Source organism: Desmodus rotundus, chromosome 6, assembly GCF_022682495.2.
Source record: "Desmodus rotundus isolate HL8 chromosome 6, HLdesRot8A.1, whole genome shotgun sequence".
In the NCBI taxonomy this organism is placed as follows: Eukaryota; Metazoa; Chordata; class Mammalia; order Chiroptera; family Phyllostomidae; genus Desmodus; species Desmodus rotundus.
In genome coordinates, this window is record NC_071392.1 from 74,021,923 (window position 1) to 74,036,809 (window position 14,887).

A 14,887-nucleotide genomic window follows, 5' to 3' on the forward strand; every position below is an offset into this window, starting at 1 on the left:
TTGTAAAGAAAGGGAGAAAATTATCATTAATTACACTTCAAATGATTGTCTACTTAGAAGAGAATCAACTAGGAGGGTTAATGAAAGAGTTCAGAAAAGTTGCCGAATACAAAACTCAGTAGGTTGACCCTGCAAGGAACAACTGGTTATAAAACATAATGAGAAAATAATTCCAACAAAGATATGAAACACCTATTAATATTATTACTAAGAAATGTGCAGGATCTACAAAATTATGGAGGAATATATAAGAAACCTTCAATTACCTTGACATGTGAAAAGTTCCTGAATGGAAAAATTAAGATCACAAAAATTGCAATCCTACCTCAACTAATCTATAAGATTAAAGCAATTCTAAACAAAATGCTAGTAGAATTTCTTTTGAAACTTAACCAAAATGTAATTAAAGTTTATCTTGAAGAAGAAATGTACAAATATAGCTGAAAATATTTTGAAGAAGAACAATGTTTACTCCATTAAAAAGATAATCACACAATAAAGCAAATTTTAAAATGACATTGTAAAATGACAGCAAGGTTCAGGAATAGGGAAAGATACCAAAAAATGAACAAACACACAAATAAAATCTAGAAACACTCCAAGTATATGTAAAAATTTAATATTTGATAAACACACAATTTTTTCAAAACAGTGGAAGAGAGTTTTCCATAGATGATGATGCATCAGCTAAATAAATATTTAGAGACTTAATCATATCTATATCAAAAATAAATTTTATTTGGAGTAAAGATTTCAATCGAAAATGAATTTAAAGACAACATAGACAAATATTTATTTAACATTGAGTTGGAGAAGACTTTTTTAAAAACATATCACCAAAAAGCAGAAATCATGAAAGAAAAGATAAATTTATCTAAATGAAAAATGTAGTATTTCTGTATATCAAATACATGGTAAATTAAATTGATACATATATGACAAGGGGGAAAATGCCTGCAGCATACAGAATAAACAAATGGTTAGTGGTTGTAATATATAAAGAGCTCTTATAAATCAATAAAAAGTGAACTCCCAAAAGAAAAATTAGCAGATTGTTTATTCATTCCTTCAACAGATATTTATTGTGCACCTAACATGTGCCAATATTGTTCTAGGGGCTGGGAATACAATGTTGAAGAATCTAGACATCCAGACACAGTCTCTTCACATACACACACAAAGTAAATAAACAAATAAATAAAGTTACAAATTGAGATAAGGAATCCAAGTAAAGAACTGAGATAGTAAGTGGGAGGTCAGAGGCTACTTTCAATCAATGCTCTTGGCAGGCCTTTCTTAAGATGTTGTATTTAACCTGTTATCTAAAAGACAAGGTTGTGACGAGGAAGAGGATAGCCTAGGAGATCAGATTAAGCAGAGATACAGCATTTACTAAACCTCTGAGGCGCAGAAAAGATCTGGGCATGTTGGAGAAAGGAAGCAGTGTGGCTGCATCATGGGCAGTAAACAGGAGCGTACATGGGGTTCGAGATATAGGGAAGGGTCAGATTATGCAGGACTCTAGGTGCCACGTAAGGAGTTCAGATTTTATCTTATGAGCAACGCTTTACTCAATTCAATTTATGAGTAAGGTCATTGTTGCTACTCTATCTAAAGAAGTGGGTCTTGGGTCAAGGAGCAGGAGCAGAGACCAGGAAGGACTATCTGTCAGGTGAGGAAAAAATATTGACAAGGATTAAGTGATAATGTTGAAAATGGAAAGCAGCAGAGGGATTAAAGATATATTTGAGGGTAAAACTGATTGATTATGCTGGTCTACTTGATGTAGGAGAGAGGTCATGAAAAGAATCAAAGGTGACACCTAGGTTTCTAGCTTGAGCAAATGATTGGATGGTGGTGCTATTTACTGTTTAGGGAAAAAATGGGGAAAACAAGTTTGGGGTGAGAATGAGGTATTCGATTGTGGACATGTTAAGTTTGAGAGATCTGTATCATCCAAAGAAAGATATTGAACAAGCAATTAGACATTTGAGTCTAGAACTTATAGAAAAGCTCAAGGTGGAAAACAAATTTTAAACTCATTAGCATAAATGCATACTTAAATCCATAAAAACTGATAAGATCATCCTGGGAAAGAACAGAGGGAAAAAAGAGGCCTAAATGAAGGTGAGAAACCTCAACTTTTCAAATTTAGGCAGGAAATAAGTAGCAGAATGCTGAGGAGTGATCAGTGAAGAGAAGAAAACCAGGAGAGAAAATGCCTTAGATACAAACAGAAAACTTTTAAAGGAGCAAAACTAATCAAGGTGAGGACAGGAAATACCCTTTTGGAGAGGGTAATATAGAAGGGACTAGTGACCTTAACAATGACATCTTCAGTGGTGGTGATGGGGAAATCACACTGTGGATATGTTAGAAAATAAGAGCAATATATAAGGATAAATCCATAAAGAAATTTGGTTACGAAAGATAGCTGAGAAATGTCATTGATGGAAAAGACGTACACAAGGGGACGCTTGGTTAAGACTGTGGACACTGGAGCATGTCTGCAATCTGATGAGAACGATTCATTCTAGACAGATTGATGGTACAGAAGAGAGGGGATAACCTAAGGAGCAAAGTTCTTGAAAAGGCAAGAGGGGATGGGATCCAGACCTCAAGAGGAGGAAGTAATCTTTGAAACTTCCTCCATAGTCAAAACAAGGATGAAGATGGTTACCAAGGTACCTGTAGTGGGGGCAGGGGTCTTGTGGTGAAAGATGAGGAAGTTTGTATGTAATATCTTCTATTTCCCAAGTGAAATTTGAAGTAAACTGGGAGGAAGGGATCAGAAAATTCTGAGATTAAAAAGCACAAATAGTAGTTTTAGAAGTGGGAAACTGACACTACAATAGGAACAATAGCACCAATTTGAAGTTTGAGAGAACAAATTCAAAGTAAAAGTGGTTGGCTGCATTGTGTGCTTTTCTAGAAGAAAATGCTTATCCCGGTCAGGCACATGGAAAAGTTCATCCAGCATTGGGATTTACAGGAAAGTAAATTGGAAAAAATTCAGGTTCAAGACTGCTGAAAGCATTGTGTTTGAAGGACGATGACTATAATGATGGACCATGGGAAGGCTAGGAAGGAAGGACATGAATCCAAGAAAGGGATACATAGTGGAAAAAATTAATGAATTAGCTGTCAGTGAACAAGGGATCCAAGACAGGACAATGGTGATCAGAGTGGAATGCCTGACAATGTGTTGGCTCAGGTCCCCCTAGAAGCAGACACCAAGACAGGGCTCAACTTGTAAGAGTTTTATTGAGGGAACATCACACTGGAGTATAAAGGGAAGGAATCAGAAGGAGGGGGAGGCCTTGATACCATAATGTAAATCTGACACCTGTGAAAGGAGGCAGGGATGGGGCAAGAAGGGCCTTCGACTGCATGCAACACAGTTCTAAGAAAGTCTCAGCCAGGCTGCTGAGGAGTTCCCACGCCAAAGTTGCTCATGAGAGGAGTCCAGTGTCTCACATGAATGAACCATCACTAATACCCTCACTGTGTTCAGTCTTGCACTGGGAATCGGCTGATAGGTGGGGAGAAGCACACTCCTGTGCAAACCCAGCAGAAGTGGGTTCCCTGGGGTGGCAGTACAGAGGTGTGGGAGCAAGGACTGATTCCAAAGAAATAGTCACTGGAGATGAAGTTACAGGAGGGGACTGGATGTTGGAGTTCAAGTCCAATCACGGTAATGCATTACACAGCTCCAGATTGTGTCGATGGCCCCAGTCACTGGGGATTTGTGCACTATGAAAACAATCTTCTGGCAGGCGGTGGGGGGTGGGGGGTAGCTACCTATTGACAGGATTTGAGGTGGTGAAGACTAAAATGGAGGCTAGGCTTTGAAGAACTAATAATGAAAGCAACTGACTAGGTAGTTGATAAATTACGAGGAGGGAAAGAAGATGGTATTCACAGGGGTATCCAATCTTTTGGCATCTCTGCGCCACACTAGAAGAGTTGTCTTGGGCCACACATTAAATACATTGCAACACATAATCACAAAAAAAATCTCATAAAGTTTTAAATTTACGATTTTGTGCTGGGACACATTCACAGCCATCCTGAGCCTCAAGTAGCCCATGGGCGGCCACAGGTTGGACATCCCTGGCCCAGGGGCAGATTCTTAAAGAAGCCAGGATTTTGGCAGACAGCTTGGGGATGTAATGCTCTTGAGTAGAAACAACTGGCAAGAAAACCATCCTCCCCACCCGCGGGCCCTAAGGCACATGGTCCTCCTGAGGGTCGGCGGAGGGAGTTGGGTGGGGGGGGCGGGGAGCTCGCTGATGACAGAGGGTCTGGAGGGCGGGCAGGCAAAGAGGCGAGACGCTGGTGAGGCGCCTGAGGTATTCGGAGCTGTGTGCAATGCTGTTGTCATCCCACCGGTGGCCGGGAGGTGGCACTCAAGGGGGCGCGGGCTTCCGTAGGCCTCGGGCGGCGTGCAGGCGCTCCCGGGCGGCGCCCCCGCGGAGCTTAGCGCGGCAGCTGGCGGCGGCCTGGCGCGTGGTGACAGCCGCAGCCCCGGAGGGGCAGCGGCTCCCCGGGGCAGCCGAGCGCGGGGCGGCAGCGCTGCGGGGCGACGGCTTCCCGAGGCTTCGGCCCGCGCGCGGGCGGCAGAGGTCCCCAGGGAAAAAGACAAAGACACGCCGGTTAGAAACAGGACTAGGCGCCGGCGCCTCCCAGCTCATCAAAAAGCCGCAAACCCAAACTCGCGGATGCCATTTCCGCCCAACAGGTTGTCTGGTTGTCACTTCGACACAGAAGATAAACTTGTGTTGACCGGAGGGAAACAGCATCCAATTGAAGGCGCATACATCATGTTTTAGCAATTTAAGAAAATGTATCAAAACCCTTAAATTTTTTAGTACTCTGACGCAGAAATTCTAGTTTCAGAATTTTCCCTTAAATAATAATCATGAATAAATACAAAAATTTTATACAGGGTATTCAGTGAAATATCTATAACAGCAAAAAGAAAAAAATTAAAAACTGGAAAAATCCCGTTACCAATAAGGTGTTCATTAGATTGTCTTTTTCTTACAATGTATACTGAAGAGCTGTTAATGTTGAGAAATAATACTTAATTATATGGGAAAGTATACTAAATGGAATAAAAACAGTTTCGTCCTCATTTGTAGTATGTGTGGGTGTGTATATACTTATGCGTGTACACGACACACTACACATGTATAAAGTAATGGAGAAAAAGACTCCAAAGTGTTACCTGGTTATCTCCAGGTGATGAGGATGTGGATAATCTTTATTTCCCAAATTATACAATAAGCATATTTTATTTTTATGATAAAAATACAAGTTAATTTAATAAAAGGAATTTTACTCCATTCTTATGTACCCAAACTTTCTCCCAATTCAAATGTGTTAAAATAATTATTATTTTATATTGTGTAGCAAAGTGGTGGACAAAAGATTTTAAGAATTAATGGTCTACAGAAGTACTTTATCTTCCTCAAAGGTTCTAAGTAAATCTCAATATTACAGAGCAAGTTTATCCCTTAACCATCACAGTTTATCAAAACCACTCTCTTTTGTGAGTTATACCTCATTTTATTCTACTAAACATTTCTACTCCAGAGGAAAAAAAATGCTTTCCAGGCTTCTAACACCTAATTTGGTTTGTTATCTCCACAGACCTGGAAACACAAACTTTACTAAAAACAAAAAAATACCATATTTTAGAACAAATATTTTAAATACCAATGTTTTAACAATGTATTCAATAAATTTTTCTTTAACTTGAAAGGCTTTCGTAGGAGCAAAACTAAAAAATTACAATTAAACTATAGTCTAAACTTAACATCTTGGTCTTCCAATCGTAACTAATTAAAAAGTTCTGGCAGTTATTAATATCGGGGAATCTGTTTTGCTACACCTTATTCCAGGAAAATATAACGATGAAAATAAAATTAGACTAGTATGACATCGGGGCAGGGTTCCAGGGCTTTGTTATTAAATTGATAGGGGGTACACCATAAGTTCCAATGATATTTTAAGCTAAAGCAGCCTCAGAGTTGTGAGGGTGATTTTACCTAATGATGAGCAAACCTAAGCTTAGAATGTTTGATTGGAATGTTACTTAAACACCACCACCCTACAAGTTTCCTTCCCTCTGAAGGTACTGCATAAAAATTATCATGTATAAACACATACCTTTAGTTAAAAAAAAAAAGTCAGAAATAAAATTTACAAAGATGACAAATCCAAGAGGCTAAAAGTTTGTTAATCAACTGCTCCTGAACAAAAAGGAAGCTGTATGAGCTTTTTGTGTGAAGCAGCATCTCTCCAAAAATCTTATAACCAAATGATTTAAAATAACAGGATTAAATACAGATAAAATGGAAGAGCATTTATGTTTGGTGCTATACAGTTCAACTTTTTATCCACGCAGCGATTTCATTTTAATTTGATATTTTTGAGTGACCGTTGTCTCAGACACTGCTCATTTAAGAAGAAAAGAAATGAGGTTCCTACCTTTGAGAAGCTCTATCTAGAACATTACCCTCAGAGTAAAGGAACTCAGACCCTGGGGCTAACTTGAATCCCTAACACACCCCACCCACCATTGCAGTCCTTCCAAAGCTTTCCTTCCCACCATATTCTTCAGATGAGCTTTCTAATTTCTTGTCGATCCTTTGCTCAAATTCACCCCGAGCACTCCATTGTCTCCACACTAGCTAAACTGTTGGTTTTTTAACCATTCCGGGGAGTTAAAAACCAGTCTGAGATTCTGATTAAAGATGTGGACTCTGTCCTCCAGAAACTTGCACAGAAATGCAAAGACCATATATGTTATTTCATTGTACTGCAAACTTTTCCTGAACATAAGCAAAAAAAAAAAAAATTATTTAAAAAGGATTGTGCCGCCCTCACATTATTTTTTCATGAAAGAAAAATTGTGACTTCCTGTAACTGCTCAGTAGTAAATTTCAATGAATTTTGCCTTATTGAGTTGAAACTGTGATACGGCGTTTGAGACAGCAACAAATACATCATCTTTGACAGTCAAGTGCAACTTATTTCTCCATGGCAACAAGTGCTGAAATCCTAGACTCAAAGGTGCATAGAACAAAAGCAGAATTCCATAGCATGCTTTGTCATGTTACGGTAGCCTGTGTACTGGAACACTAACTTCCTCCAAGAATTTCAAGTTAAAGTCACATCATTTCCTCTGCTTTCAAACTCAATTAAGACTTCTGGAGAGTCAGCAAATTTCTGTCTGGTAGCGAAAAACATATTCTGTTCCTATTTCTTGGCAATACCTCTTGGAAAAGTGGTAACAGCTGCTGGTATGGAAAATAGTAAGGCACAATGATGTGTGGCTGTCCTTTGCTCATCAAGCAGGACCACCATGACGTATGCTTTAACATCACAAGTACACATCCGGCCTCAAAGTGCTATCATTTTTTCTCCCATTTGAATATTTGTTAAAGAAAGAGAGACAGGAGAGTGAGAATTTTAAAGATGTTGATTCCCCAGCAGGTGTGGCTCAGTGGATTGAGTGCCAACCTGTTAACCAAAGGGTTGCCGGTTCGATTCCCAGTCTAGGGCACAGGCCTGGGTTGCAACGCCCCCCTCCTGGGGGCGTGCGAGAGGCAACCACACATTGATGTTTCTCTCCCTCTCTTTCTCCCTCTTCTCCCTTCTAAAAGTAAATAAATAAAATCTTTTTTAAAAAATGACACCCTTTCCAGTTTCCAAAAACTATCCCGAAATGGAATTCTTTGATGGCATCAGAGAGCACATGAAAACATGAAGCTCGATGCACTGAGAGGCACAATAGTTTCATCCAGTCTTATACTGAACAGAAATGGCATAGCGCCCACCTTCAGAAGCACTGCCTCAATTCTCTTTCACAGACTGTGTATTTAAGAACCTTTGCACCAAACTATTTGACACTCCACACCCACAAAATACACTATTATTTCCCAGCCAATGTTTTTGGTTTGGGCATGTCACCCATCAAAAGGTCGTCTCCTTCCTGTCATCTAGTCAAATGATGCCCATTCCTTGAGACCCACACCAAAGCCATACTTTCCCTTATTACTGCAGTCTGAAATGATTTACCCATTTTCTTAATTCCCACAATGTTTGCTATCCATGCCTCTTCTCAGAGTGGTTCTAAGACCGCTGGCTTCAAAAATGTACCATGATCTGTATTTTTACAAATACTAGAAAAAGCTGTGGCAATTTTCCGTGTTTTCACAAATCTATTTTGCCACTCTTAAAAGAATAAGTCATCCCCGCACGCTTGGAGAGGGAAGGCCAACAAGGCTTACTGTTGCTGGAGTGATCAACTGACTCATCTCAATTATTCCTTTCTGTACTCATTTTCACACAGAAAGTTTTGATTTGTCAATCGTGTACTTGTCAGGTCTGTAATGTCATTGTTGATTGCTGAATTCGCCATCATTATATGTCCACCCCTGTGTTTTCCAATCATCGCCTCCCAATTCCATGGCCATTCTACTGTTCTAAGGCTTCAGATGCTATTTTCTAAATAGCATTACACTCCATGAGAAAAAATTTAGGCAGAGCCTGAATTGAAGTTAAGCATGATCAGATGGCAAGGACTACAACTAACATCATTTACTCAAATAAGATACAAAGTTATACATACATTCTAGAGCTGAGCAGTAACTTGAAGATCATCTCTTCTATTAGATTGACATTACAGATGGAGGAACTGTGGGAAACGCAGTATTTTGAAGCAAATAAACTAACATTTTATAAAAATTTAAATCTCAAAAAAAAAAATAGAGCAAAATCATGCAAAACCAAGACTGTCCTAATTAGCCCACAGATTCAACATTAAGGATAAAGTAAGGAGTTAAGAGAATTAAAGAATAAAAAATGTAAAAGATGTGATAGATCAGTCATCTATAGAAAGGGCACAAAAGATTGTCTTTGACACTATAAGTATCAAGATGACCTGAACTCAACACTAGTCACACTAATTAATATTTGTTATCATTTATTTACAGATATGCCAGGCATTAGGGTGTTTTACATACATTAGCACAATTTTATTAACCTCTAATGGGAAAAAATGTGCTAAAGGAGGTAGTCTATGGTAACTCTGGAAGAAAAGAAACCAAGAAAGAAGAAAGCAAAAACTGCCCATATATATCTGCACCTGAGTCTAATAGAAAGGATGCTCTAAAAATTTTAAAGTATCTGGTCTGAGTGGCAAGTACAGGGTGGGGCAAAGCAGACCTACAGTTCTTTGTATAGAAAATAATACAATAATTAATAAACAATAATACACAAATAAACTATGTTTAGCTTACTCACAACTATAAACCTACTTTTGCCCCACCCTGTCTATTCCTGTGGGAAAGATGAATGTATCACACTACAAGAGTCGGTACTGGTCAGAGAGCTGACTCAATGCTCTTCTAACGACCTCATGATTATAATTAAGTTTTCCAAGCAGATTTGCCTACTGGGAGAAAATTCATTGAACCATAAGGCTGAGGAGCAGCCTATGTGTGCCTGATCCCTCTCATTTGCAAATTTTAAAAACTAGCATTGCAGTAATTATACCCCAGTACCTATGAGGCTAGTTAGTATGACACAGTCCCCTCACACCCAGTCACCTTGCTAGATGAACCAATAATCAGGGCCAACCTTAGAATGTAGTGGCCACATCAAAGTTACCTGTGAGGCTTGGCAGGGAAGCTAGCCTGCCCTCTCTGTCTTGCTCTGCACCATATTCAAACTATAACACTATGTGATTTCAAACATGTATATGCACTCACGCACACACACATGCACACAAAAGAACCATTTAATTAGAAATGGAAATGATGGAAGCAGGGGGAGCAAAACATAGTGTTGTTTCTCCATGCTCCAGAGCACCACCTTGTGAATTTAGAATTTAGTTTTTACAGAGGATAAGGCTGAATGTGTGGGGGGTTTTTTTTAAGATTTTATTTATTTAGTTTTAGAGAGGGGAAGGGAGGGAGAAAGAGAGGGAGAGAAACATCAATGTGCAGTTGCCTCTCGTGTGCCCCTTGTTGGGGACCTGGTCTGCAACCCAGGCATGTGCCCTGACTGGGAAATGAACTGGTGACCTTTTGGTTCGCAGGCCAGCACTCAATCCACTGAGCCACACCAGCCAGGCCTGAATGTGTTTTTTAATGGCACAAGTAAAAAAGCAAGTACTTGTTTCACTTTTAAAAGAATTAGTCACTAAAACAAAAGAGTTCAAGTAGAAATTGGACATAAAATATCAAAACATTTCCTAAGTCCACAAATATATACAATACGCAATTATTCAGTGTGGTTTTTTTTTTTTCCTGTTTGGGGTGTTTTCTTTGTCATTGTTTTCTGATAACATCTCCATAGGAGAGAGACCTATAAATATAGCACGGTCCTAACATGACATCACAATTCCTGACAAGACTTGCAGTGACAATCTTACAGCAAGAATTACAAAGTCAGAATGCAGTAAGCACCAATAGGGCCTCAAGTCAAGGGCTGAGAATAACACACACAAAACCGGCACTCATGCTATGTACCTCAAGAACACAATCTCACTTGTTCTACTAAATGAATTTTAACTATCATGATGGTATTATTAAAAAAATACTTTTAATCTGGTTAACTTTTGTCCAATCAATAATGGATTTATAATTAATACAATTTTCAAAGAGAATTAGTAAGTAATACACTGAGAAGTACTGCCATCTTTAGGGAGAATACTGGGTAACTGAATAACTAAATTATTTAGCCCCACTGTAAGTACTTAACCTCTATGGCTGCTATCATGGAAATTTGGCACGGGACACATTTTTTTTTTAATGATTTGTATTTTTTATAGAGTTTAGTTAAAATCAAGCAGTTCTTGCCCTGGCTGGTGTATGTAGCTCAGTGTATTGAGTGCCAGCCTGCAAACCAAAAGGTCACCGGTTCAATTCCAGTCAAGACACGTGCCTAGGATGTGGGCCAGTTCCCCAGTTGGGGATGCATGAGAGGCAACCAATCGATGTTTGGTTTCATCAATGGTTGGAAACATCCATGTTTCTCTCCCTCCCCCTCTTTCTCCCTCCCCCTCTCTCTGAAAATAAACAAAAAATCTTTAAAAAAATAAAATCAAGCAGTTCTGATAAGTACCAATAACCTGTGAAAAATAAAGCAAAAATTGCATTAACAGATAACTTGGCCAAAATAAACGAAGAATGATAAAAGTTAAGGACATATTTCTATAAGATACAGTTAAAAACTATTTCAAGAAACAAAAATTATTTCTGTGATTTTTTTCATATGAGAGTGGAGTTTCAAAATTTAGAAAATAAACATTGGTAGTTTGATATTTATAAAATCATTGCTTTTCACTGGCAGAAATATTAAGTTGTTTTGCACACACCACAGAGGTTTTTACAAGTCTAAAGGTAAAGGATTTCCCTGAAAACTTCACTTGCCATTTCTTTATCAAATGGAAAAGAAAATAGCCCAGTAAGCTACTTTTGGTAACTAGCAGCAATTACTATATACATTTCACTTGTGATTTTTTTAACTTCAACATTTATCATAAAATAAATCAATGACCACGATCTCTTTCTGGGAAAAAAATGTGAAATATGTTATATTACACACGAGGTACTCAATATGATATGCTAGAAACAAAGAACAATTTAACACTTCATTCCTTTCCATTAACAAAAACTGGATATCTGAATGATAGGCAGTATAGTAAAAAAATGGACCAAGGAATAAAAATACCTGGGTTCTACAATTTTCAGACATAGGGTTAAAACATGATAAAAAGCAAGGTACAGAAAAGTGTGTACAATATGCTAGCATTTGTGTGAAGGGAAATTACATTTATATGAGTATATATACATAAAGCAGCTCCTGAAAGCCCAAGAAACTAGTGAGCTCTTGACTCTGGGGAAGAGAATGAGAGAAGTGGGAGATGGAGTAGGACAAAGACTTACCTTTCACAGTACACCTCTTTGTACTGTCTTTCTTACATGTACATATTATCATCACCTAATAAAGTAATCTTTAAGAGACAGATGGCCTCCATTCCTGACCTCTTCATTAACTACATGTATGACCTTGTGCAATCACTTACCTCAATTTTCTCTGTTTTACAATGAGGTTAATATTAAATCTCTAAAGTCCCATCTACAATTCAACAGAATTATGGCTCAAGAGAAGGTATATACCAAATGCCAGTGGCTAAATAAAATAAGCTTTACTTTGTGGTGACATACATAACATGACATTATAATTATTTACATTACTACGTGCTCTGTTCCCACCAGACTATAAAAACAACATAATAAGCAAGAGAGTCTGGGAAGAAAATTCATGTTTATGAACTTGATAATGTTTGTCATCTTTCTTTTTATTCTGTATCAAAAGTAAAAGTCTGAGGGGAGCCTAATGTATGGTAACAGAAGATGGTGTGAATTTGTGTGGTGGACACACAGTGCAATATACATCTAGTACCATAAAAATGCACACTCGAAACCTATATGATCCTATTAACCTTTGTAACCCCAATAAATTTAATTTTAATAAAAAAGTAAAAGTCTAGTTAATTCTTTTTTATATATACAATTGCTTCTAAGATATGGACTCTCAAAACATATTTTGATAAATGAATAAATATTATTAAAAGCATATAATTATAAAGAGGTAGAATTTTTATGGTAGTTTAAAAATGAATCCTGAGACAGAAAAAAGCTTAAAAATCACTCCTTTGTTCCCATAAAATTAGCCCAAGAATCTCCTAAAATCATCCATAATCTTCATAAACACAAGATACTAACAGAACCACTACAGCCAAAAGTAAAGCAACATAACAAGTTTACACCAGTAAAAGTAGGACATGAAGAAGAAATTGAAAAGAAACCAAAGTTGACTGACACCTGGAGAACAGAGAATGGGGACAGATAGGCCTGGGACTCCCTCATTCATAACCCTACAAGCTACAGAGTAAAACTGTTAATCTACTGTCTCAAAGGGCTTTAAGCCTAATCACAGTGACACTGTAATTAAATGATAATGCAATAATAACAAAAGATGAAAATGAAAAATAAGTGTTGTTAGTTCACCAGAAGAGGTCACCATGGGTTGGAGCTATGAGTACAAATTCATAGAAGAAAGAGGACTTTGAAATCTGTGTGATCGGCAAAGTGACAGTGACAGCATGGACAAAATAAAATGAGCAAGGGGGTCAGTCCTGGCAGTAGGATGGTAAATTAGTTTTTGTCATAGCTGGATTTTAAATAGTAACTTAACAAAAATGTCGGAAATATTTTTCAAATACTGGTTTGCCAAATACTCTTCATAGAATATATTACAAAGAAGCAATGACAGGCTGGTAATATATCAAATGTGACTGAACAGGCTCAAATACAAGACCAATATGCATCTACATATAACTTTTAATAGGGCAGAGCCCTGAAGTATGAGAAAATTATACATATAGGATGTTTGGCAACCCTCTTCCAGTATTTTCTTACAAATATCTAGTATTATTTCCTACCACAACCTTCATTCTCAGGAGTGAGTTCCACCCCAAAATACACAAAACTAGGGTATCAAGAGATGCCTGTTTTACTTTTCCATTGAATTGGGTCTGGTTAATGAAATCAAGTGCTACGGGTTTCACTGAATGAAAAAAAAGTGTCAAAACAGTACAACAACAACAAAAAAAACTACCTCAATCTCTCAGTGGTCTAGTGATCCTGTAAAGATAAGGAATAATGTCTAACCACTTAACTTCTGGAAAAATATGCAATATAAATTACAGGTATTCATTATCTTATTTTAAAAAGTGTTTCTGTATGCAACCCATGCATATATGTGTGTTTTATTGGTAACACACTGATAAATCTGTCAAATGTTGGCACAGGATGAGAAAGAATATCAACAAATATAAAGAAGGTTATTAAGCAAATGAAGTCCTCAATGCAGAAAGTATATATTCTAAAAATATACCACTGTTCATTGATGGTACAAGCCTCTGCCTAACAGATACTACCTTTATTCAACAGCCTCTTTATGATTTACTGAAGGAAGAATGAATATATAGTCCTGATTGGTGTGGCTCAGAGAGTTGGGCACCATCCCACAAACTGAAAGGTCACCAGTTCAATTCCCGGTCAGGGCACATGCATAGGTTGAGGGCCTGGTCCCCAGTTGCGGGTATGAGAGAGGCAACTGATCAATGTTTCTCTCATACATCAATGTTTCTCTCCCTCTTTTTCTCCCTCCTTTCCCCTTTCTCTAAAAATAAATTTAAAAAATAAAATCTTAAAAAAAAAAGTATGGGTATATAGAGGCTTGCCAGAAAAAAAAAATGTTAAAAAACAAATTTATTTTTAAAAAATTTGAAACAGGTATTAAAATTTGATGATTTAAAATGATTCTGTGCTACATAACATGCCTTGTGTTATTTTGACATGGACATGAGGTTTATGTTAATGCCTATTATTGATAAATTAAAATTCAAGAAATAAAAGGAAACCATTTTCAAAGCATTAGAACAGAAAACTTTAAAGGTTTTTCCCTCATTTTACTACAGACTATAAAATTATAATTAATGTTCTTTTATTATAGCTATCCTCTTCTAGTTCAAGTCTGTCAGCATTTCTAGTATTGACTTCAGTTTTAAGGGTCATAACTTATCCATAAAATTTAATCTATTAAAATTTGAAAAAGTCTCCTTGGATTATCTTCCCTTCCAAACCAGTTTTTAAGTTAGTCAAAAGCTGTATAGCTCAAATGGTATACAGACCTATGCTTTCAGTATTAAATCATTGATTTGTATACCAAACAGAGCTGACTTCTTAAAAGTCATTTTGCATACATTCCAAAATACCCCTTGACCTGGGCAGGGTAAATA

General features: G+C 37.4%; 1 protein-coding gene across 1 annotated transcript in view; it reads right to left on the reverse strand.

Annotated features, from left to right (window-relative positions):
• Positions 1–626: 626 nt before the first annotated feature.
• ZNF800 (zinc finger protein 800) overlaps positions 627–14,887 on the reverse strand; it is a 51,092-nt gene continuing 36,831 nt past the window's right edge. The window contains exon 6 of the mRNA XM_053926204.2: positions 627–4,599. Coding sequence (XP_053782179.1) covers positions 4,410–4,599 — 190 coding nt within the window. The 3' untranslated portion in view covers positions 627–4,409. The remainder of the gene's footprint in view (positions 4,600–14,887) is intronic.